Raw genomic sequence first — 26,243 nt, 5'->3', positions numbered from 1 at the left:
TTCCTCTCCTATGTATTTTGGAGCAGACTGGTTCATTCTGCAACCCTGTGACCCAATCATGGAGAACTAAAACCAGTAACTACTGATACTGAAAAATAAGCATACAGTCTGACTAAATTTTTCACCTAAGTTTGACAGCTCAGTCATAGGTCAGTAAGGTATACAGTCCCTTTTCAAGATCTAGACTGTAACTCATTTTTCCAATATTCAGTTACCACTGAGGCATTATGCTATCCAGTTTACTGACTTGCCTACAAACTCTCCTAATACCATTTTCAGCCATTTTTAAAAATCATGCCTGCAAGCAGGATTCTGAAAAAGCTTTTATTTTGTGAACTCTCTTTTTTTAAAGGTGAACATTCCAGGGAAATCCTGAAAATGCTGTACTTCATGAAAAGGAATTTTTATACTCAGTCTGAAAACCTGGAGTGCAAAACTTCCATATACTGAGCAGTCAAATCATTACAGACAACCTGGCACCAAACATGGAGGGGAACTTAAAAAACTATTGTGATTTTGTTTTCTCAAGTGTAAGTGAATTAACAGTTTGGATGTGAAGAAAAGATAAATATATTTCCACTCTGTTCTATCAGCACTTTTAGTCCCTATTCACACTTATTTAAAAAGATCTCATTTAAAATGGTCATCATGTTCTGTGATGATCAGAGTCATTCAGCTAGACTCAAAAATAATAGTCGTGATGAAAGGAAATCCAAAACACCCTTTGAAAGATATTCATAATGTTTAGAGTTCTGAAAGTCCTTTTGCAATAAAGACTGAATTGGAGTCTGAAAATGGGCAATATTCAAAGTTAACAAATACAAATTTCATCAACAATACTTTTTTCCTTTAGGACACTGTCAGAGGTCCTCCTAGGGCTCATTCTATCCTAACACTGACCAAAAAAAAGATATATATTTCATTTATATTTACATATTATACATATTTACATTTTTTTAATACTACAATTGTAGAGGGGAAAAAAAAAAGAAAAAAACCCAACCAAATAGAATACAGATCTTCTATCTGCTTTTAAATGTCCTAACTGAATTTTTTTCCCTTTGAAAAAATGTACAAGTCCCTTCAGGTCCTTTGGAAGCTAGATACAGTCCACGTTCCGCAGGCCACCATCCCTAGTAAAAGCACCAAACCTAAAATGAAAAAGAGGATATTTGAGGATTAGGTAATGGACTACAGAATCTTTAACTCATTATAATTTATTTACAGGTCTTTCCTTTCCCTTGCTGCATGCCAACACATGCATTTGTATCTAACTTTGGTATGTGAAAAGAAGACAAAAGAGAGAATACTGTGCTCTAAGAACAAAGCTGGGGATGGGGAACAAAACAAAATCAGTTCCACTGGATGCTAAATTCAGCTCTACCAGCAATTTACCCTGAAGCTTTCAGATCATTATTTTTATATATTTTATCATCATCATTGGAAAAAAGGCAAAATCAGTCTCTATTATTAACAACACCACCCTCTCAGAATTGTAAGGACTATGTTGGCCTCTTTCCCTTTACTTTATATTTAAGCAATTTGAAAGTGGCAAAATCGTTCATTCATTCAGATTGGTGTAATTCCACAGTTGTTGGAAACTATGTATAAATGTGAGGAGTTAAAAGATTGTTGCAAGAGTTCTGTGGTTAAATTCCAAATTATTGTCTGTGCAACACATTTTTATTAGCTAAACATCAGTAACATGAAACAAAAAAGCTACGATTGCTGTTCCAGAGTGATTTTACAGTAATGTTTCAAGGCTTTGAATACTTTTTGGTTTTTTTGGTTTTATCTCAGATATACAGTCCAAAATCTATTTAGAGTTGAAGAGATTATAGGATCATCCCTTAGTTTAAGTTCTGAATCTATAAAATGTACCAAATTAAGCTTGTTCTTAGCACCAACCCAAAAAGGGAAAACATTTGCTTGCCTTTCCAAAATTTGATTGTTCTCAGCCATCTCTTTAACAACCCCTTCCATTTCTTCCTTTAGTTTCTTCATACTGTAGTAACAAGAAGCAAAAGAAAGGTTACAGTTCTTATAGGGACAGTTATCTGCTACGATCACTCACTACCACACAGCTTTCAGTAACATGTCATTACAGACAAAATAAGGGACAGATAACAGGTTGGTTATTTAATAAAAGTGACAGATGATTTATTACTGTTGTCCTCTACTTGCTTCCAAATCTGGACCGTAGCTTTAGCACTACAAAGCTTTTTCTGCAACATATAATTCTTTATCTTAATACAGCAATTGTTAAGTCAACTGCAAATACTTTTTGGCAATTTGTATAATAGGTATAGAATGTAACATCAATCCAATTAAAAAATTCTCACCCAAGAGTCATTTCCACTAGTGTGTTTGAGCTCGGATAGACTGTGTTCATTGTATGTTTCATCCCAGTGGAAGCTGCAAACATTTTCTGTGGCAAAGCATCTTGTAACTGTAATAGATAAAAAGGCAACATAAATTACAATCTAAGCTGTCCTATGTATCTTGATGTCCACCTTAAAATCCTTCTTTAAAGTCTCCATTGCTATGATGCCTCCTCATAAAATCATCACAGTACAAAGGCAGCTGACATTCCCCAAATCAAAAGCATCAGAGAAAGTTTTGAATTGATACCATCTATAGTTCACTGATTTGTTCCATCTTCTTAAGTGTCTTTTTCATAAGAAACTCTCAAAAGGAAGAGCTACCTGTTTGTTATGTTTGTAGATATCCTAAGGCAACAGGACCTTAAGCAATAACTGACTTTGGTAGTGCTACTAAAATACAAATAACAAGTAAAATGCTGCTCTCCACCATTCCTTAATAACTTTTACACCTATCAGGTACTTTTCTTCAATTTCTGTTTCCTTTATAAAGAGAATTCTAATTTTGTTGCATAAAAATGCTCTAATTCTCTCAATTTTGAGGTAATTCTTACCAGTCTGCATCCTGCAGAGTCACTGTCTAAATTTTAACAAAACATTTTCTTTCATTCACCAGCATTAGTTTAGAATGTATCCTATAGCACTTATCCCCTAATCCTGAATAGGTCAGTGGTGGGTTTATGTTACAGAATAGTATTAAGACAATCCATGATGTGCTCAGATACTACTATGGCAATAGTTACACAGAACACTTCTCAATGAACCCAAATACATTTGCACAATTTTTTCTGGGAGGAGGATGTTAACACCTCCAAAAAACCCTCCCAAAACACCCCCCCCAAAAAAAAACACCCCACCAAAAAACCCCAAAACAAACAACAATAATCAAACAAAACCTAAACCCAACTCCCCCCCCCCTCCAAACTCAAAATTAAGTCAGGATTCACTCTATGCCACCCCACCATCAGCAGTAAAGCTACTATAGACCAAATATTACATCCATGCAGCCCTATATTTTAATACAATATCTTAATCTTAATGTAAGACTCACTAAAAATGACACTATCGACATTAAAAAATGTGGAGCAGTCTTTTATCTATCCAAACATTTGACATTATTTTAAAGTATTCTACCTCATTTATATAATCCTGGTATTTTGATACCTCTTCTTCAATATCAAAGCATTGGTTGGTGAGAGCCAGTAACTGCTTTCTTGTGTGAAGCATTTTCCTGAAACAAAATAAAAGATCTTTTAAGAGCTTTCACTATACAAGCATTGCAGCAAACTTTACCAAATATTAAAGAAATCAGATGCTTGCCTTGCCCAGTCCCCAGCTTTGTCCAAAAATGTGTCATACTTGCGGACACATTCATCTTTGAACAGAGCTATGGCTTTTGTAGCATTCAAATACAGCTTCTGCCTGCAACACAGAAAGAACCAAAACAGCATTACACTGCTTTCAAAAGCCTGTTCCTCTAAATAACTTTCCAAAACTTGGAGAAGAGATATGTGGTCTTAAAATTCCCTCAGCCACCTTTATTTATGCTCAATAAGCTGCATGAACTGATAGTATATGTTTCAAAATATTCCCTAGCAGGGAGGAGAAAGGATTACTTGAAGCATTTAGCTGCAACTACTTGTCTAGGAACAAATGGCCAAATGTCTTCTCTGAGTCACTATTTATCTGAGCAGGTAGGTATATGTTTAAGGAAAGGGGATGCTGAATGGAAAGAATTTCATTCAACTTGTCCATATTTTATTAATAATCAGTAGAAAATCATCTCAACACTAGTCACAAAGTCACTTCACCCTTAGTAAGGGCTTTTTCCTTCCTAAAAAACAGGGGAAAAATTGTACTTGCTATAAGTTAGTTATGCCACAGTCAACATACAGGTATTTCACATGTACATTTGGAATGTCTATCAGTGAAGACACTCCCCTACCAGAAAGCACCTCATTACCACATGCTGGCATAGCTACATATTTAAGATAGTGAAAGAAAAATTTTATACAAAAAAAACCAAACCCAAACCCAGGATTCTAAAGAGGTCACAATTTACAACAAAAGCCAAGAGAAGAAGTTACTGGCAAGAGCACATGAAAGCAACCATGGTACTTCCCAAAGGTAACTTCAAAACTTACTTGTCAAACTTGTGAATTTGTTCTTCATTATAAGGAAGCCCTAGGATCAGAGCAGATGACAGACATTACCAGCTTAATTCTGTTAATTGTACTTACAAAAAACTCTACTTCTCCACTAACTTTTTCCTATGTAGTTTCCTTCTATCTTTATAGGTAGAAGTGGTCATTTGCTACTTTTTTTCCCTCCTCTTCAATCTTGCAATTCAAATTTATGAGACCAATAGTGGTGTTCCAATCATATGGGCTTTATGACAGTATCTGACTAAGACAGACCAACCATCACTGTTGATGACTAACTTTCCATTCCTACCACAAATATCTTGTGGAACAAGGACTGCTCTGTCCTTTACACTGTAGTTTATGGTAAAAGTGAATCAAATAAGTTACTTACTTCGTTCTGCTTTGTCTTTTTTGAACTGATAATAAATATCAGTGATGGAACATAGCAGAGCCTGCAGCCTTTCTGGACTAGAGTGACAAAAGGAAGAAAGGTGCATATTTTAAATATAAACTTAAGTACCTATTAATGATTTTTTAAATCTCACTGTAGAATTCAATACATATTAAAACAATTCATGCAGTTACTCACCTTCTGTCTTTTGGATGCATGCCTTCCTGATTTGCCCAGGTATCAGCCAGTAAACCACCAGGAGAAAGTTTGGTTTTGATATCTTGAAGACTAGTTTCTATTGTGCCCTGAGAGCTGGAGAGCTATGTAAGAACAAGAAAGAACCATCTTAGCACTGGGCAAAGTGAAAAATTACTTGAGGTTGAAAACATAGAGAGCATATTAATACAGTAGACTAATTTGTTAAACTGATCTTCATTAAAGAAAAGAAAAAAGCCCAATTATTGGCTGAGCTTTACTAAAAGCAGATAAAGCATGGTATTATTAAAGAAAGAATAATCTTTGATGCTAGCATTTCTGTTAACTAATATTTCTTTTATTTCAACAAAACTTTTCTAACTTTCATATATTCCCTACTTACTTCTACACTAGTTCTTTTGGTTTATTAAGAATTCCAATAATGACTATCTACATAATTCATACCTTTCTTTCTCTGCAGCTCATACAACCTTAAAAATAAAAATGCACTTAATCACCTTTTGCTTTTAGAATGGAGAACTTTGCACCTGCCCTGGACATCAGAATGTGAAGTTATTTTCAATTTTTCATTACTTGTGTGGAAATTCTATGCAAAGTCCAAAACAAATCACCCAGAAGTGTGTTTGTGTATGCACCATTTTAGAAAGCCAACAAAGTAGTCTAAAATTCTTTAAGGAAAGGAAAAAAACCTGCAAACCTGAATATATTTTGTGTTTATAATGTTTTGCTTTAGTATTTTAGAAAAATAGGAGGCATTTCCAGGAACTTATTACTTTTACTACACTGTGTAAAAAAAGAACTTCCTCTGCTTTCAGTAAGATATCCACATCTCATTTCACAATATTTAGCAGTCTGAAAATGACTTCGGAAGTTTAGAGTTGTTATTCACAGAAAAACCTGTGTAAGCAACTATTTGGCTTTTTCTTTAGAAACACCATTTTGAGAATGACACAGACTTTGTAAGATACTTACACGCAACAGCTTTGTATGTATCTCTGAAATGTCATCCACTTCTGATGCTTCCAAATTGATCTGCATCAAATTCTCATATCTGACCACAAAAAAAAGCACATTTAAAAAGAAAATAATCAACCAGTAAATACACTCAAAATACTCCTTGGATCTAGAGTGTAACAATAACTACCTTTTCTTTTACATAAAATACAGTATCTGTCAAGCAGCAACCATGGAACACTGACAAACTTAAGTGGCCATTGATAATGTAAACATTTTAGTTAAGAAAAAAAATTCCTTGAATTTTGAACTGTTAAAAACAAGTCTGAAAATTCCATTCCTGGCTTCTTTATTCTATTCTCATTACTTCTACACAACAGGAAAACTATTTCTTCTCATAAAACAATTTTCAAAGGGTTACCAAACTAAAGTTATTTAAAATAGTCAATGATATGCATCAAACTCATACTCCAGTGCACCAAAATGCTTTTCTTACTGGAAAGGTTGAGTTACCAAAGCCTTAAGGCTGGGTTAGTAGCACCATCATACTGATACTCTTTATGTGACCAGAGCTCAAGTGCCTTATAAATCATTCAGGACAGTATTCTTCCTGCTGAGTTTCAGGCATGTTTTGTTTTAAAAAACACATCAAAACCAGCTCAGCTGCTCTCAAAAAATACATTATTTCACTCGGGGTTCACTCTTTGTTTACATTTTCAAATAAAAGCTTTGCATTGTCATGCTTTGAAGCTTGGCATAGCCTTGAAATGAGATGACAAACAAGAGGACATGTCCTTTGCTAATTCCATAAAAGATTTATGAAGTCAAATTAACACAAAGTCCTGTGACTCTGTAAGAGGCCAAAAGACTATATGCAAACATAACAAATTCCTGTTGCATGAGAACTAATCCAGTTTGCAAGTGAACAGATTTTTTTTTCTAATTGATGCTCAGAGACACTGTTGAATTCACTAGAAGCACAAATTAGAAGCTAGAGCCATTTTTAATGAGCTTTAAGTGGTTTTTTGCTGGCAGAATGCAGAAAGAAACTATCTGAACCAAATACAACGTAAGCAAGAACCCATCCTGTCAGCTAATGTAAACTGGCTTGAAGAAGAGTTTGGGTTCCAGCCCTGATGGTTTGTAGTTAGGCTACACAGGTATTCTGTTATCTTGCTAGTTACCAACTTTGCTAATTTCACTTTTTTTTTGCTGGTTTGTTTGCTTTAAAGCCCAGGTGTGTCAGTTTGCACACGTCTGGCACACACATGCAAAATCTGACAAATCCTTGGTTACTTATAATTACTCCATGCAAGCTGTTTCATTAGCACACACCCAGCAGCTCCAACATGACTGAAGTTTGGTCTTAAGCCTACCCTGCAAACCCAGAGGCTCTACATGTGTGCATTAATTGTCTTGTGAGCATCTGCACCTTCAGAGCAGCCTGGAAGCAACTTTACAGAACCCTATGATCAAGACAGCATTTGAGGAAGACTGGCAGTAGGTTGAATAGAGAAACAACTACTCATAGGAGAAGCCTGTGAAGAGCTGGAGTTTAAAGTTCCCATCTTTAACCCACCTTAAAGACAGAGCTAATGCTAGCTCATGGAAAGACTGAACAAAATACTTTCCACTATAGAAGTGGAAAAGAAAGTGACTAAGAATTAGACATTGAGTGGGATTCGGAGATGAAACAAAGACTGGAGGAGAGAAAAAATGAAACTTGGAGGAAAAATTCAGTGGTGCAATCCCACTTTCTACAGACAGCACTTGACTGAAAGTGGTAGGGCAGAAGAGTCTGCTGACTGGAAAACATTTGCTTCCTTGGAATGGAAGATAAAAGAAATTAGCGTCTTCCTTTCAAAGTTGGAAGTCTCCTATGCTAAGAGATAAAAATTCTGTAGCTGTTTTGTATTATAAAGTCAGTTTTCAAGAAAACACTCAAAAAACCTTACTACTATATTGACCTAAATGGTTCTACATGGGCAACAGTGAGATTCTGTGATATAGATCTCTGCCATCTGAATTAACTGAAATACACAAAAATAAATTAATAGTCAGGCACTTTAAAATATGGCAAGTAGAATTTCTTATGCAGCTTACTGTGATATCTCTGTGTACGCACTGTGATCTAGGGATAAATGAATGCAGCTTTGGGTTTTAGTGGGTTTTTTTTGTTGTTTTTTTCTTTTTGTTATTGTTGCTTTTTGGTTTGTTTTTCCACTTGTTTGATCAGAGGTGCTTTGGTTTTTTGGGGGTGTTTGGTTTGGGTTTTTGGGTTTGTTTTAGCTTTTTTTTTTAATGATTTTCGTTTGGGGTTTTTTGTTTGTTTTTTTTTCCAGCTGCTCTATATTATATATATAGTGTTATATTATATATATATATATATATAGTGTTTAAGCACTAAAATTTCTCCCACACAGAAAATGCTATGGTCCTAAAGCTGTAATATTGTAAAGCTGGGCCAGTATTTAAAGGCATCCTTAATAAACACACACAAGCAAACTCAGTGACTAAAGCACTAATGAAAGGAAAGCCACATGATTCTTAGTCAAGGATTTACTGTGGCTTCTAAAGCCAATAGTAGCACATGAGCTGAGTCAGAAAAGAGAAAAAGACCACATACAATTGCTACTCAATAGTAATTACTTATTTCCACTAGGTTGAGCAGCAAACTTGGCACTCTAATGTAAAGCGTATTTGTAAATCTCAAGTAAGGTTTCCTTTCTAAAACCAGCAAGGATAGGCAATTTGTGGATGCAAAAAACTCATAAACAAACATAACTTAAAAACCTGCTGTCATTAAAGATGATAATGAAAAATCAATGCATTCCATCTAGTGCTTCTACTCACATTTTCTCAGCTTTCTCAATGTTTCTGCTGCAGAAATCCAGTCTAATGACAACCTCTGTCTTTTTATGAACCATTTCATTGTAGTCATCCTTGATTATTTCACTAAAAAAAGGAAACATTAGTCTGTAAGAAAAGGATTTGACTGCCATTTTACCAGCATTCAGTAATACAATATACCTTTGGTAATAACTGCCAGTAAGAATTGATTTCAGTTAAAGGTGCATTAGTATAATCCTCATAAAACTATCTTGTGCAAGCTCCTCAATTGTACTTGCATTTTACCAGAGCTTAGACTTAATCTACAGAAGAAAATGAAATGGCAAAAACTTAAACCTTTGTGAGAAAAGATATTTTTGTTTCCTTAATGAAGGAAAGAAGTAAAAAATTCAGAAAACCTATTCACAGCCAAGGAGTAAAGAAAACCTCTGAAAATAGTGAGAGATCGCAGGATTATGTACTGATAATCAAGGCATATCTCAATTAAAAAAAAAAAAACAAAAACCAGGAAATTCAATCAATTTCTTACATTAGCCACCGTATTCCTTTTCGCATCAGCTCCTGGTAAAGTAGCAAAGAACTGGCAACTCTACAGGCATAACACACAATCCCTGTTACTGCCTGGTGAAAAAGAAACCAAACAACAACAACCACATTTAGTACTAACATTCTCTTAACAATTGTTTTGAGCCAATTAATCAGAACGAAGCAACACAGATTAATAGAAGAAAGAATAACATGAAGCTGGTAGTTTAAAATGCCCAAACTTTTAGTCAGGAGATAACCAAACAGATTATGGAGGCACAGCTAAACATGGCAGTGAGTTTGCCCAGTTTTGCTGAAATATCTGTTAGGGATAAAAATAAATCTTTTATAAACAAGACTGACAGACACCACTTACTCTCAGGATTTACTTTAATTTTTGGAAAGTCATAAGTACATTTCCTCAGTAGTTTAGGAATTAAACACATACATTAAAAGAAACTTGTAAAAATAACACATTTTTAAATTCTAAGGCTAGGGACCTCCTTCATTCGCTTAATCCCACTTACAAGTTTGCTGCATTATTTAGAACTGTGAACAAAGATTCTGGAGTTAATATTTATAATATTTTAAATAGTTATAATAAAAAATTTGTCAGTTTATAGTTTTTAAGACTTCTTGTATCCAAGGAGACACACACCCTCAGGATTACCATGTCTGAACACAAGGCTCCTCAGCAGTCAGTGTTATAAAGGCATACTATAAATGGTGGTCAAAGCATGGCAAGGAATACTTCAAGTGGTTTTAGAAAAATGATGAAAAGAATTAAACCACTTATTGCCCACAGATTCAGAAAACTTGCAAGACGGGTTACAGAAATTCCACTCTTCTGCAGTCCTGGAGACTCCTTCTTATTGAGAGAAAGACTGAAGTTACTTGTCTTACATTAAGTTTTGCAGCATCATAGGGAATGCTACAAATCTTCTAGATAATCTGAGAAGTCCAAAGCTCCTCTCCCCTGATTATTGAGTTGTGCACTTGGGATTTAGTAGGTTGGGTTTTGGGTTTGCACTTTTTTAAAGAAAAAAAAAAAAAAGTATACAAACTAGGGCTTTAATATAGTTTTGAAGCCCTTACTAACAAATACATTTCTGTAACCAGAAGCCACACTAGCATATTAAAAATAGCTTCATTAATATTATCCACCTGAAAATCTTTCATTTCAGTGTCATTATCCGAGACAGAAACATAAATCACAAACATAATTACTCACTTTAGCCATACTTGCATCCCCATCCAGATCATAACGTTGATGCACTTTCGGAAGTAAAACTGAAACATAAAAGAAACACCTGTATCATCTCGCTCACCCACACTCTTCAGCACTTCTGTGTGAGTGCCAGGGGCTCAAACAGTCAGTATGTAGAACATAGTGACAAAAGAAACACTACCTCTTTACTGGAGGCACGTCCTCCAGCTTACCTCTTATAAAAAGGGGCTCTAGCCTTAGGCCCTCTGTAAACCTCTCAGTGATAAATGGAAATGTAAAAACTTAAGGTAATGTAGAAACAGAAAAAAAATAATCTTCTAAGCAAAGGTAATTTTTCATGACTTCTTCTGTTAACTGAAAGGCTTACCACACTCATGACAAATGAAAAAAAGTACAACTTGATTTTCCACTTAGTGAGTAATGAAAAAGAATCTTTCAATTCCATTCTATTATGTTCCTTTCTATTTGCTAAAAATTTCATGCTTCAAAAAATTTCGTAACTCCACATGCACCACCACACCTCAACACACAGTTACTATGAAAATTACAAGCAACTACTACTACTGGAAAAATATGCTGGATACTCAGCATTTAAAATAAATTTTGGACTGCATACCTAGAGCTTAAGGTATCACAGAGTCATAGAATGTCAGGTTGGAAGGGGTTCAACCCTTCTAAAATCATTGTTTATATGAGATGTCTCAGCACCTCGTCAAGCTGAGACTTAAAACTTTCCAAAGTGGGGGAATCCACCACTTCCCCTGGGAGACCATTCCAATTTCTGATTGTCCTCATAGTGAAAGATTTTCCTCTTGTGTTCAATCAGAATCTCCCCAGGAGCAACTTGTGCCCATTGCCTCTTGTCCACGTGACTCCTTGTAAGTGTAGCTGCCCTTTAAGTACTGGAACACTGCAATAAGGTCTCCCTTAAGCATCCTCTTCTCAAGGATGAACAGACACAGCTTTCTAACCCACCCCTAATATGGCAAAATCATCAACAGAAAACTTTCAAACACTATTTCTAAGACATAAAAGGCTTAAAATGACAACTAACGATTAAATAAACAATTAAATAACCCGAACTATTTACCAAAGATAGCTATAAGAAAGGGAAAATGACCTTCATATACCTTCTTCATAGATTAATCCAACAATGTTCACTGCCTCCCTGCTTACTACAAAGATAGGATTCTCCTCAGTTGTCCTGGGGAAGTGCTGTGCCAGTCTGCCAGGCTCCAATATTAAACGCCGACCTTCATATAACAGTTCTTGATTCTGAGATGGTATTTTTGTCTGTTTGTAGACCAGCTCATGAAATATAGTAGCTCTGTAATACAAACAACATAACCAGTAGTAGTTAGACTCACTACAATACTTCAACAATTTAGATTTTGTATTATGTGAATTAAAATCCCTTTTAATCTGGTTTTACACTGACAGCATTTGATTTATAAGCAGAACAAAAAGCAGCACAGTGCCTATGGCTCCAGGTTGCTCTGTTACAAAACTAAATATTGTTTCCTGCAAAATATCAAACTTCCCTTTCTACCTCTGATTTTCTGACAAAGTGTGTCTGTGTAAACAGACTTCCTTTGTCCTGAAGGTCACTAAAAACAGGCAACACAGATAACAGGAAAGGAGCCTACTTCAGCTTTCTCTGGCATTCCCATTTCTTCAAAGGAGACAGGTGGAGAGAAAAGTCTGGTGTTTTACATGTCCAAAGCACACATGTTCAGGTCAGCCTGTAAGCTAACAGGTAGCCTGATTATCTCCTGTGACAGCAGTGATAAGGAAGATCCAAGACACATTGCTATTTTATTTCCAGTAATCCATGAATATATGGCATAAGAATTTACAATAAACCTCTGCAGCCCAAAAAAACCCCACACAACAACCCAACAAAACCTCTCACAAAGAAAAAAACCCTTAAGCACACTAACCAGTTTGCCTCCTGTGCACCACTAGTACACTGTCACTTCTTAATACTGTAGCTAGTATATAAATAGTCATAAAGGTAAGTAATAATAAAGTAAATTTTAAAAAAAGGAAGTACAAATAGCAGGTTGAGCCACAAGCAAGATTACTCTGCAAAAATAGCACGTGGGCTTTCTCAAAATCTAAGTCACAGCATAGTAAAACTGAGAAAGGGGAGAACAACACATGCTCTGTATTATTTTTAATGAGAGACTTATTTTTGTATCGATAAAGTAAACTCCATGTAACTCAGAATCTTAAGTTGTACCAATTACAACTTCAAAAGCCTTATGAGAGTTTTATAGCAGACACTGATGTGCAAATTTTGTACACTTGAAGACAAGGTAAGAAAAGCAAGAGTTGAACAGAGTCTCTGGAAAATGACTTTGCAAACAAGTAACATACAAAGATGGAATGAGCTGGTGTTCATTAAGAGCATGGACACATTGTAACACTTCAAGGGTTAAGTTTCTGCTCTGTAACTGATTACTACCAAGTTTAAGATCTGTTGATTTGACCTTCAGTGATTTTACTTTTAGTCTACATGCTTCTATGCATTGTGACTACACAGGAGAATTACAAGCTTTCACTTTTTCAGAGAAACTGCCAAGGAACAAGAAACTGAATTTGTAACACTAGTGATCTGAGGTCATAGTACTGCTTACCTGAAAAAGAGCAAAGTTAATAAAAACAGGGAGAACTTACGTGTTATAGCTGTGAATATATATTTTGTGCAAGGTCATCTGCTGTACTGAAAAGATGTGGATTATTATTCGGTGCAGTATGTCACTTGTCTCTGCAAAGAACTGGTCAAACCCCCAGCATTTCTCCTGGTCTGCTTCAAGAATATTTGCAAGGACAGGTGTGAGCAGTACTTGCAGACCCCTAGAGAACATCAGGAAGAGAGAAGACAACTTGAATTTACTTGGATCTTTTTACCTTGTAATCAGTTGCAATACTTTGTTTCAGCTGTCTGATGAATGCTGATCTATAATCCCTAGAAGCATGCTCCAGTGACTTCTTTTATCCCCACCTCCACCAAAAAACCAAAATGTTCAATGGTAATGCCCGTTGCTTTTCATTAACATACAAACTGTATCTCTTTTCTTCTAGGCACAACGATGAAATATTTTTCCCCTTGGTATCTGACATATTTCACAGGTATTGGAAAAATGGCATGCAATTAAAAAACTCTACACTGTACAGCTACAGACACCTCCTACCACTGCTGGTCAATTGTCTTTTACCCAGCTCATTCAGCACACTTAGCACAGTTCAACACTTGGAAGGAAGCTACTGCCACTTATGGTTTGCTGCCTGATCTGCTTGTGTGAGCACACTATGTTGCTTTCAATCACAATCATCTGGGTTAGCAAAGCCAAGAATTTAAAATTATTTAAATGGTCAACACTAACAGAATTCATCCTGATCAAGATGGGGCTTAACATGCATGCATGCACCTCAACTGCTGCAAAGAAAAATGAGCAACTACTGCCTAATATTTATTATAACTCTAGGAGAAAGGCCAGCTTAAGCTACTTGTAGTTCTACTTCAAGAATGTGGATTGCAAAGAAATATATGGGTCCAACTCCTGAGTTTTAATGAACAACTTCAACATTTTAACATTATGTACACGTCAAACTTGGATCCAGCAGTAAATCTGGTAACATTCTGAAGCAAACACCAGTGGCTTACAAGCACACTGATGGCCCCATTAGAGGTCAGTGGATGCTGTGCTCAAACTCACTTTAGTACTAAACTTCTAACAGTAAATATTGCTTAAATGCTAGTTGAAAATATTTCCCTTAATGGATATTTATTGAAGAATTCTGACTCCTTTACTATTTCAAGCACTTCAAATATATGAAATAAGCAGAGGAAATCACAAATATATATATATATATACACACACACACGTATATATTTATATGTGTGTGTGTATATATATATACCCGTGTGTATATATATATACACACACATGTATATATTTATGTGTGTGTATATATATATATACCTGTGTATATATATATATATATATACACACACACACACATAAATTGCAAGTTCTGCACATTATAAACTAATGAACTGATATAAACCAGACTTGCACACTGTCCCTTATGGATCTATGTATTTGTCTTTCAGAAAAGTTTGTTTCTATGATCAGTTCACAAAATCATTTCCTTCTCCTGTTATTATTAAAGAGTAGTAATTTTAATATACTGAAAAAGTCTCAGGAAGACAAATAGGTAAATGGGTTATGGGAGGTGTTTTTAAGATAATACTAATATTAGATCTTCCATGGCTGTTCCTACTGAGTATTATGATATCAAAGCAAAAATATGATGATAAAAAAATTTAAAAGATACTATGAGACTATGTTGAAATGTGCTGATGTGAATTTTTTCCTGGCAAAGATGCAAGTCTCTGAATTGTCTTTTCTTCTAGTTTCTTCCTACTGTCTAATCCTTGTAATGTCTGGGTTCACATTTCTGAAAAAAAAGTTGGCAATCAGTTATATGTTCATTAAGTCTTCATAGTCTTTCCTTAGGGTGGAGAAAACACTGTAATAATATTTCTTCTACTCATATCACTTCAGATTCTCACATGCTCATTTAGCAGTCAAAAATTAGAAGACTAATAAATACTTAGTAAATTAGCAGACATAAAACTGTTGGGACAGATGGGAAGAAAAAACACTTGATAACCTAAGAGGAGTTCAAAGAAAACTGCAAGTGTCAGATCTCTTCCAAAGACCCAGTCCTAAGAGAGTAACTGGAAAAGATCAATCAAGTAGCACTGAAACCTTCTGTGAGAAGTTTGGACTTACTTTGAAAGACTACAAGAAACAGGCATCTCCCAACTCCACTCAATTGGTCCATTTTCTGTTTTCTGTACTCCAGAGATAGCACCAGAAGGCTTTCCAGTGGTTATTTTATACCTGTGATACATCATAAAAATAATAGAGACTTCAACTACCACCTCTTATGTATACATAGGCCTAGTAACTAATTCTCAAAGGGGTATCAATAATATAAATCTTAACAGGTTGGCCTAAACTTTTAAGTGGTGCAATAATTAGGAAGCTTCACTTACAAGCTGACAGAGTGGTGCTAAAATAGCAAACAATGAAAACACTTTAGGCTGTGTTGGAGAAACAACTTTGTTCACCTCAGCTTTGGGACAACTTTAAGAGGCATTTCAGGCATCACTGGAGGAAGCTGAAGTTTTTTTACAAGTGTTAATGAATCAAAGTTAGTTTTTCAAGGCAGTTCAATTTAGACATTTACATGACCAGCTTCTAGCATGTTCCATGGCATGAGATGCTATTTGGCCACCACCAAGTCACTTGGGGATAAAGTAGGAACAGGAGTTGGACTTTGAGAAATGACTATAAGTTGGAAACATCTAGGAATTTGGATGCAATTTGGTATTGAATAGGTGAGTATTTCCCAAGTTTCTCATGAAACAAATGAGAGGCAATAGGCTTTTTACAACAGAAAATTTCAGTTGTGCTTTCTCTTTTTGGAGGATGAGGTACATACAAAAATCATGTTCCTTGCCTGTCTCTCAAGGAGATACAACAAGAATTCCTGTAGGACAATCACAGGTTGAGCAGTTCACTGAACTAAGAAAATTGAGTCTGTTTTTACAAGGAATACAAGAAGCCAGACATTACTGGCCTACTAATCTTTCCAAGTCCTCTGTTGCTTTATTTTTCAAATATAACACACAAAGCAACAACAAAATAGAAGTAGACTACAATGGAGATGAAACAGGTATCAATTCCAACAAACATGTCATAGATACAAATTGTTTCCCATTCACAATTCACTCCTGTTATCTTCAGCCTCATTCCACAACTATTCTACTCAAAAAATGTCAGTCTCATGGGTAATGCCTGCATTTCAAGACTGCCTGGTAAGACAATAATTTGAAGGACAACAAAAATCTGCAGCACTGAAAACCCATTTTGTAATACCCTCATACTGCCTGCATATCCAAGTTATAAACACCATACTGCAACAAACCAGCCTAGTACCAGGGTTAAAAAAAAAAGAAGTGTGGAAAAATACTGGTACTTTGAGGAAGCTCTGATACTTAAATCTGGTCTTCAGGTACCACAGAGCAAAATCCTTGTTACAGCAGAATGCTTTGGCTGGCATACAGTTAATTTTCCTTATAGTAGCTCATATGGTGATGTGTTTGGGATTTGTGACAAAACAGCACCAATAAGACTGGGATGTTTTTGTTATTGATAAGCAGTGCTTACACAGGGTCAAAACCTTTTCTACTTCTCATGCTGCCCCAGTAGCATGTCAGACAAGATGCTGGAAGGGGACACAGCAGATCCCAATGTATATTCCATACCATATGACATGCTCAGCAATAAAAGCTGGAGGGCAGAAATGTGCTAGAGTGGCAGTTGTTCAGGGACTGACTGGCCATCAGCTGGCTGATGATGAGCAAGTGGGGGGTTTTTTTGCATCATTTTTTGCTCTTGGTTTTGTCATCCTTTGGGTTTAGAGGTGTGGGGGGGTTGTTGGGTTTGTTCTGTGTCTTTTTAACATATTAAACTGTCTTTATCTCAACCTACGAGTTTCCGTGCTTTTATCTTTCCAGTTCTCTTCCCCATTCCCCTGCAGGGCAGTGAGTGAACAGCTCTGTGGTATTCAGCTGCCTACTGAGGTTAAGCCACAACAATGTTCTTCCTTAAATATTTTCACTGTTTTAATGTTTACTGCATGTGTGTAGGATTTCTTGATAAAAAGCACTTCATGGACTGACTTGGATTTACAAACAGATAAAAATCTCCTTCTAAATCACCTACATCACTTCCTTGTTTCTCCGAGGTCCTTCAAAAGGTTGGAAAGGCAAACTCCCTGTAGCAGCATGGTAAAAGGTCACCCCTATGCTCCACAGATCAACTGTTGCTCCATACTTTTTCTGATGCTCTTTCCTCAAAACTGCTCTCTCATACATATCAGGATGCTAAAGAGAAAAAAAAAAAAAAGCAGAACAAAACCAGAAATCAGTAAGTTAGGATTGCTTTAGGAACAATGTAAAGAATAGAAATCTCATATATAAGTTCACAGCAAGATAACTTGTCAGTCTAAACATTCAACTCTCTAACAAAAAAGCAAGGTTAGCTTGTATCATAGAATTTTCTTAAGTTTTTCTGACAGAATATCACAAAAGTATGTGAATATTATCCTTGATATGATAGTCAATTTTATTAAAGTTTTGCAAAAAACACTTTAAAGTTTTGGGTTTTTTTTGTTTTTTTTAATTTGACAACCAGAATAAAACACCACTAAAGAAAAGAGAAAGCCAGTATTCCTTGCAGATAATTTTGGAACAATGGAAGCCAAATAGGAAAATTATCTATAGGAGAAGAGAATACCAGTTATGATAACACGAGTGGGAAAACATAGCAGGAAGAACACTATGTCTAAGATACTTGTAGTGATGCTTCTCTGCCTGCCTCTCTTTGGTTAACTATGATGTCAGACGAACCTTAACTATGCATAACATCATCCAAGTAGCTCAAACACCAACTGAAAAATACCTACAAAGAAACTCATAACTGAAGCAATGTTGTTGTGCTGCTAACACAAGGCAACAGTGGGAATTAGACCTGGAAATTATTTAAAGGCTGCCATGTTGAGATCAGCAGAATTGGCATGAACCAAGGTAAAAGAGGGGGAAAACTACGAGAACAATTATAACACAGAGGTTTAAATACTAATTCCCAACTTTTACCTACTCTCATCCCAAAGGGCCTCAGACTTCAAACATTTCTTGAACAGAAGTAAAATCATTTGAGCTTACCAAATACTCTTCTGTGCCATACAGAGAAACAAACTGTTCATCATCTTCCAGTTCTCGTGCAGCACCAAAGTCTGTAAGCTTGTACACAGACTGGCCATCCTCACCTATAACACGCATGATGTTGCCAGGCTTGATGTCACGGTGCACTATTCCATTCTCCCGAAGATGATTCATCCCAGCCACTTCAATTAAAAAAAAAAAACAAACCACAAACCAGAATTTACATATACATCTTGACACAGACTCCACAAACACCAAACTGTAAGGCTTAGAAGATATATGTGTTTACTTTCCCAGTGGGAAGGAGAATGGACACTGTGTTATCAAAAAGACCAGGAGCTGAGAATACTCTAAGCCTTTTTGCCTTTTTTTTTTCTTTCAGACAGCTAAATTTCAGTGTTTCTTGCTCTCAGCAATATCTGTCCCATAAAGTAAAGGAGGAAAATTCTGTAATAGGTAGACATTGGTAAACCTCATTATTTTTGTCATTTACTTTTCTGAGAATAATTGTTATTAGGAATCAGTCCAACATGCAAAAAATCATCTTGAAACAAACAAACAAAAAAATAACTATAGACATGTTTTAATCAGAAATGGCTTCTTAATGCACCTAACTACACATATATAGAAGATGTGATTCCATATGACCATATTAATTTGTTCAATTAGTTGACATTAATTCAATTTCCTCCTTTTTTGCTGTTTCCAGGTAAACAAAACAAGTACAAGTTCATTTCAGTCAACAAATTAGACCAAAGAGTAATGTCTACATACCCACATCTCTCAAAACAATTAGGAACTCAGACTCTGGTAAACCAAAGGCATTAGATGGCTCCTCTAAAACTGTATACAAACTCCCACAGGGACAAAATTCCATAACTAGTACTTTGTGCCTAGCTGTTGTCTGGAAAAAAAAAATTAAAACCGTTACGTTTCAATTGTGAAAAACATGTCAGCAATTACACAGAACCACAGGATCTTACTTTAAATTAAAAGGAAAAATAAAATCTGTAGCTATAAATCCCATTCTGGCAAACTTCTTCAAAAGAAGTACAGGTGATTTTTTTATTGTTTCATGTATTCTAACTGGGAGAGGGGTGGGAAAAACTAAGAAAGCACCAAGTTCTAGGCATTTTGAGGGTTGACAGCAGTATTGATAGGTGAATAAATAAGAAACCATAGCACAGAAGAGCAGAGTGCAGCAATTGTCATCTTTCCTCTTCACTGATCTCAGCATCTGGGTCATTTCAACTGATCAGTTTCAGCACTTTCAGTTTCAGCACACCCACAGCTGTGCAGCAATTCTTACAAATTCTACATGTCCTATGTCACTATTATTGTTGGTTGCAAAGCAAAAGCAAAAAATTGTCAGAATTACTGAAACATCTCCAGCTATCAGTATGTACTAAATATTCATAGATGTAGATAGATTAAAAACCCTAATTCAAGATAAAGCTGATGTCAGTGGCTTCTCCTCTATAGTTAAAGCAAAGACATTTACTGTGGTTGCTACCATGCATCTAAGATCACAACAGTTCATTACCTCTTCTTCAATGGCAAACAATTTGACAATGTTCTTATGATTTAGTTTCTTCAATACTTCAAACTCTCGCATCTGAACATCCACAGGGCGAAGGAAACTTATACTGTTAAACACTTTGACAGCATATAAATCCCCAGTTTTCTGTTAAAAAAACCAGAAATTATCAAATGGAAGCATAGATTGGTTTAGTTTTAGACAAAAATCCAATACACAAGCAGAATGGAAACTCAATGTTATCCCACAAAATCTAAATTTTAAGGAAAGAATAATTAGTATAAGAAAGGCTACACATTTAAGAATGATCCATAAATTACCTCTTCAGCAAGAGGGAAGCCACTTACCCAGATCAAGAAGAGACATGCACATACTACACTTGAGAATCTTGGCTTGTTTAAGTTAAGATACAACTTTAAAGAAGCTGAACTTTACCTTATTTTTCTTTATTGTTCTGTTTATACTGACAAAGCAGTGTTTTGTTTTTTCAAAGAAGGCTGTGGAGAGCTCCACATGCCACTCATGTTAAATCCTGAAACAATTCTACCTCACACAGTAAGTGAGAGGAGCACAGCCATGAGTTTAATCAAAGACTTAAGTTCTCAAGTGAGACAGCCCCAGCAGGCTCAGACATCCAAAGCACCTGCTGAGAGTGCAGCTCCTGTGCCTCTTAGGGCAAAGAACCTCCCTGTGCCCACTCCAGGGATAAGCTTACATTACCAGTCCTGTGCCTGACAGATTCCTTCCAAGGACAAAGCTTTCCTGTGCTTAGGCAAGGTGTGTACAGCACACTTACATGCACTATTGGTGCCCAGGTAAAACTTTTCTCCCATTGGCAGCAAGCTGCAGGTCATGAGCTCAGATTAGTGAGGATGATGACAGGTGCAACCATGAAACCATAAGCTTTACAGGGGGAATGTTTTGTGTTGAAATTCACTCACCCAGAAAAGCAAATTAACTGCACAATTATTGCTCAGTGATGCAATACAGGTAAATGGGGAGCACAGGAAACATTGTTATTTTATATATAGCTTTATATTGATTTTGCACAGACTGTCATTACTGTAAGAGAAGGTTGATTCCACAACTAGGCTTTTTCATACTCATTACTCAAGTATATCACCAAGAAGATGGTGTCCCAGACATGTATAAAGCACTGGCTTTCAAAAAAAGACTAACAGCAACTTCATCCAATATGTTATGAATATTTCACTTAGGGTATGAAATAATTAAAACCTCAAAAAATGAGTTTTACAAGAACAGGAGGAAACTATTGAAAGAGAATTTAGCAAAGAAAAAAGTAACATATCATGTAATAAAAGTATAAGCCTTTTTTTCCTATTTAAATTCTTTATTATTATTAATATTTTTCTGAAGAACAGAGGAATTAGTATGTTAATGTTACACAAGAACAATACAGTATTAAAACCAAACAATCAGAAATAACTGAACAGAAATCTAATTCATTAGATGAATATAAAAATTTAAAACTAAGTATGAATCACTGCAAAAACATATCTGCATTAGGTCTAAATCCTGGATAATTTTAGTTAATTTCATAATGGTAATTGCATCATGAAAAAAATTCAGTTTTACTCATTACTCAGATTAGTAAGTTCTCACAAACCTTATGTCGTCCACGGAAAACATTTGCAGTAGATCCCTGCCCTAGAATGTCAGACAACAGCCAGAGGTAATTGGCAGTGCTCTGCATCTTTGCTCCTTGATTAGACAGTTTTCTTTTTCACCTTAAAAACAGAAGATTAAATATACTGAAGTATAATTTAGTAGAATATACAAAAGGGATTCATTTTAACTACAAGGGAAAAACCCCCGAATCTAACCACAACTCCAAAGATACACAGAAATAATCAAGAATAACCGAGTAAAGGAATCAGAGCTGAAACAAACAAAACCAAGCTCAAGAATCAAAACCAATGCCACAGACACAACCTCTCTCTGTATTTGAAGTCTTTTACTCCCAAAATTTTGTTTGAAAAATCAACAGGAAAAGTGAAAGCTTTATAATCGCTTTTCTATTTTACACAGGTGTTTAAATGATAGAGAAAAAAAATAAAAACAACAGGAATGAGTAAAAAAAAACTAACATAAAACTTTCTTCAAAATATGCTCTATATACCACCAGTTGGTATATATGACAAGGAACAGATATTGGAGACTATGGCAGGTTTGTATACAGATGTTTTAGATCATTTTGGTTCTGAAAGTTGCACTTCTGTACAACTGTAAATGAACTGGACTAACTAGTTATAAAAATCTATTCTTACATGAGCTAGATGAAATTTACAGTCAACACGAGCATTTTCAGCTAGTTGCTAAAACCACCAACTACTGCTGGAGGAAATTATGAGACATTTCTCTCCTTTCTAAAATTTCACATTTAGTATGTCTCATAATTTCTAGAGATACAGCCTTACTTCTCCCACTTCCTGAAATGGAAACTGTCAGATACTCAGGTTCTCATGGTTTTATAAGAATATGGGAAAAAAAGGTTGATTAAATTAAAAAAAATATTTTAAAAATCCTTATCACAACTGCTAGATTTCCCCTACTGGCAAAAGAGCAGGAGCTACAGGTGAAATGCTTACCTTTCTGGTTTAACTAAAGCATTGATTTGATCAACCAAAGATTAAAGATGTAGCTTCCTGGATCTAAAGAGTCTTAAGAGCAAAGTGGCAACTGGGCATGGAGAAATGACAACAGGTCCTGCAGCAGCAGCCTTTCCTCTGGAAGGGAAAAGCCTGGCAGAGGACCCTGCATCTGCCTGTGTTGACAAGAAACATCTAACTGATCACTCAAAAGAAACAAAAAAGCCTTTCCATTAACTCCTGGAAGAAGAGTTGGGACAGAATTTCCCGTGCACATTCATTAAAAGAAAGTGTCTGTTTGGTGCTTTCCAAGAGCTCCCTGGGTCACAAGATGACAGCCCCAGCAGCCTCACAGTGTGCACCCCAGGAGCAGGAGCAGGGAGGAAGCCACACACCAGCACCCCAGCACCATTCCCTCATCCCATTCCAGCAGCTAGCTGGAGCATTCACCTTTGCACCACTCCTGATCCTACCTATGGCATGCTGCAGAGAAAAAGAAACTGCCCCATGACTTTGAACATCTTTCTGTGTGTGCAACAGTTTCATTTAGCTGCTCACTCTTGTAAGATGTGGAGTTTCTTGCAACCCTGTCCCAGAACATCCAGGCAACTGAGATGTGGCATACAGAAAGCAAAACAGTAATGCAAGGACCCGATATGACTCTAAACTTAATTCAGAACAGTGCAGGAACAACAGGTTAAAAAAAAATAAAAAAAATTAAAAATATCTATATATAGTTCTTCAGGCCTAGAGAAGAGATGTTTTATCTCAAAACTGAACCTGAAAAACCACCACCACATTCCAACCCCTTACTATTCTCTGTTAATTCTGTCAAGACATTTTGCAGTAGTAGAATAAGATAACTTCTCTCAGATGGCAATTACTGTAGATGCCTAAGAGCCACCTATGATGCAGACACAGAGAGTAAGGAAGAGGTCTGCAAGGAAATAATGCCAAGCCCACTCTGTAAACAATGTGTAAAATATCTGCATTGAAAATTTCCTCAGAATTAAAGCAATCCTTGTAACAAGGCAGCTGGCACATTAACAGTAAACATGCATTCTGTAATTTATTTCAAAGTAACATTCATTGTACTCATACCAAAACACAGAAACAAAATGAATCCTTTCTAAGAAAACAGAAAGTGCATAGAAGGATCAAGTAAACAGAGTTTCTTCACTGATATCCATTCAAACACTAAAAATGTTAGCAGCCTATTGGTGACTGAATTATTATGACAATTATTATGAGGTGATAAAGAAGACTTAGTACATGTGAGACCAGCTCTCATCCTCTACCTTCTCCCTTTCTTACTAATTTGCAAGAAGGTCAATAGCTGAAAACAAAACAAGAGAAGTCTGGCAGATGAACTTTAATACCATTCAATGGATTTAAAAAAAGAAATCAGCAAGGTTCTCAAGGTTCGTTGTTTTGTTTTGTTTTTTTCACTAATAAGACTTCAGATGTAATTGTCAGTATTTAATCCATAGTATACATCCAACACCAATCCAAAGTCACTGTGCACTATTACTTTTTTTTGGTCAAAATAGTATTTTTATAATAAATTCTACACTCTTGACGGAGTCTTCACTTGTAAGGCATAAAGTCTAATTCAGCTTTAATTCTTCTTATTATTCTGTTATTGTTACTACTTGAATATTATATATCAAAATATAATATCAAAATATAATTTTATTCAATAACTTGAATAACATTAGACCTCCTTTGCTTTAATACGTTTCACTTCTTAGACTGATTCAGAATTGAGCTTTGCTAAGCACTAAGAATATTTTTTCTTTTAATTTTGTTTCTGCATCTCCCATTATCTTCCCAAATTAATTCACTAATAGTTTCATAGGAAAAAAAAAACACCTAGATATCTCTAACAATGTCTGGTCCTTTCACCAGATCTAATGCTTGAACTTTCTATTTCTTCCCATCTTGCAGTCATTAAGTCTGATACCAGATGAGTCAGAAGTTCCTCATGTATATCTAAAGGTATATTTCCCATCAGCAGTTTATTGTCCCCCCCATGACTCATCAGCATTTCAGGAGTTTGAGGGCAGCTTTTGGGGCTTTATGAAAGTATAAATCACTGCTTCTAGTGATGCTACTGCTTCTTTATTTGTCAGCAGGATTGCAATAGAAGACGACTGCATTGCTAACGTGATGATTATTTTTTTTTAAACTCCCAGTTAAAAAAAAACTCTCAGTGCTTTGAAGCAGGCGCACTGGCTGCTTCTAATGTGAAGAAGTTTGCTGTTACCCCAGGCACGCAGGGTAAGCACACAAAGCAGATATTTCCTCTGTGAACAGCTGCAATGTACAAGTTCACCAGGCAAGTAGGGACAGAGGATGAAGGTTAAGTAAAGGCTCTTTCTGTCTACAGGCAAGATCCTGTAAGCCACCAAAACCAACAGGCAAGGTGCTGAGGTTCTGAATTAATATTACATTTAGCATTATACAGCCTGGTAAATACGAAGGCTTTACACTCTCCTGTATGCCCTGCCCTCTCTTAATGCTTAGCAAAGTTTCTCCCCCTGAAGTTCCTGCTTTCTACCCCTAACTTCCTCCCGGGACTTTCCAGTCCAACAGCTAGGATAAGAATTACAGAAAGACCCTGCGTTTGGCCACACAAGGTGCTGCCTGAACCCACGCAAAGCAGATGCCCACAAAAGAAATGGCAAACCTGGCTCCTGTGCCGCTCCCCCCCGCTGCTCCCGGCCTTTCCCCTGCCTGACGGGGGAAGAGGACTCGCCCTCTGCCAGCGACGACAGCTCCTGGAGGGTCACGGGCTGGCCTGAGAGACCCAGCCAGCCCCACGCTCAGGAACGTGGGGCGGGGAGGGCACGGGAGTAGAGAGCATCTCCACATCTGGACATCCTTCCTGATTTAAAACTCTAACAGCTCCCGCAACCGCGAAGGCAATGCCGCTACGTGAGGAAAGATTCACGCAAACCAAACATACGCTTCGCTTGGCTCCCCCGCCTCCCCTTCTGGCTACCGAAGCGATTCTGACGGATCGCCTCAAGTGCGATCTGCCGGCAACCGCGGGCATAGAAGTCATGGGCGAGTCCCAGGCACACCGCCGAGGCCTCGGGCCGGCCACCGCCTCACCCCCGCGGCCGGGGCCCCTCCTCAGGGCGGCCTGCACAGCCGGGACCGCTGCTCCCTCCGGGACCACTGCTGCCGCCCTCCACCCTCCTCAGGAGCCGGCAGCCCTCGGGAAGGCCCCGCCGCCGCTCCGGGAAACACAGATCACCTCACCCCGGAGGCGGCGCGGAGAGAGCCGCTTCTCCGGCCCGCTGCTGGCGGCAGCCTCCGCCCTACCTCCCACCTCAGCTCGTCCGGACGCGGTCTCCCACCCACCTCCACCCCGCTCCGCCCTGCCCTACCCCGCCCTGCCCTACCCAGCCCACCGGCCCCGGCCCCACGCACCCACCCACCTCTCGCCCTGCCTGCCCAGCGCCCTGGCCGCTTCCGGCTTCCTGCAGCGGCGCTGGGGAGGCGGGGCCCCGGCAGAAGCACCGCCTCAGAGGCCGGCAGCTCTCGGTCACCCGCAGCCCTTCCCCGCACACAGGGATCCGCCAGGCTCTGGGGT

The 26,243-nt window shown here is 37.2% G+C and overlaps 1 protein-coding gene across 2 annotated transcripts; it reads right to left on the bottom strand.

Moving 5' to 3' along the window:
* TBK1 (TANK binding kinase 1) lies at positions 1 to 26,167 on the bottom strand. Of its 2 annotated transcripts, XM_030468289.1 has the most exons (22): positions 25,332 to 25,719; positions 23,201 to 23,309; positions 21,661 to 21,781; positions 20,040 to 20,180; positions 19,271 to 19,400; positions 18,497 to 18,678; positions 17,496 to 17,656; positions 15,495 to 15,605; positions 13,369 to 13,548; positions 11,820 to 12,016; positions 10,693 to 10,751; positions 9,466 to 9,557; positions 8,940 to 9,041; positions 6,105 to 6,183; positions 5,115 to 5,236; positions 4,917 to 4,993; positions 4,526 to 4,565; positions 3,702 to 3,803; positions 3,516 to 3,612; positions 2,343 to 2,449; positions 1,934 to 2,005; positions 1,020 to 1,151 (listed from the first exon to the last, which is right to left on the bottom strand). In XM_030468289.1, exons 3-22 carry the CDS (start codon positions 21,745 to 21,747, stop codon positions 1,100 to 1,102), a joined length of 2,190 nt encoding a protein of 729 aa, XP_030324149.1. In that variant the 5' UTR covers positions 21,748 to 21,781; positions 23,201 to 23,309; positions 25,332 to 25,719; the 3' UTR covers positions 1,020 to 1,099. The 2 variants fall into 2 exon arrangements, with proteins under 2 accessions (XP_030324147.1, XP_030324149.1); XM_030468287.1 differs by lacking the exons at positions 23,201 to 23,309; positions 25,332 to 25,719 and adding an exon at positions 26,089 to 26,167 and having other exon boundaries at positions 1 to 1,151.
* Positions 26,168 to 26,243: the final 76 nt, after the last annotated feature.

Source organism: Calypte anna, chromosome 1 (genome assembly GCF_003957555.1).
Source record: "Calypte anna isolate BGI_N300 chromosome 1, bCalAnn1_v1.p, whole genome shotgun sequence".
Taxonomy (NCBI): domain Eukaryota; kingdom Metazoa; phylum Chordata; class Aves; order Apodiformes; family Trochilidae; genus Calypte; species Calypte anna.
This window is presented reverse-complemented; position numbering and strand designations above follow the sequence as displayed.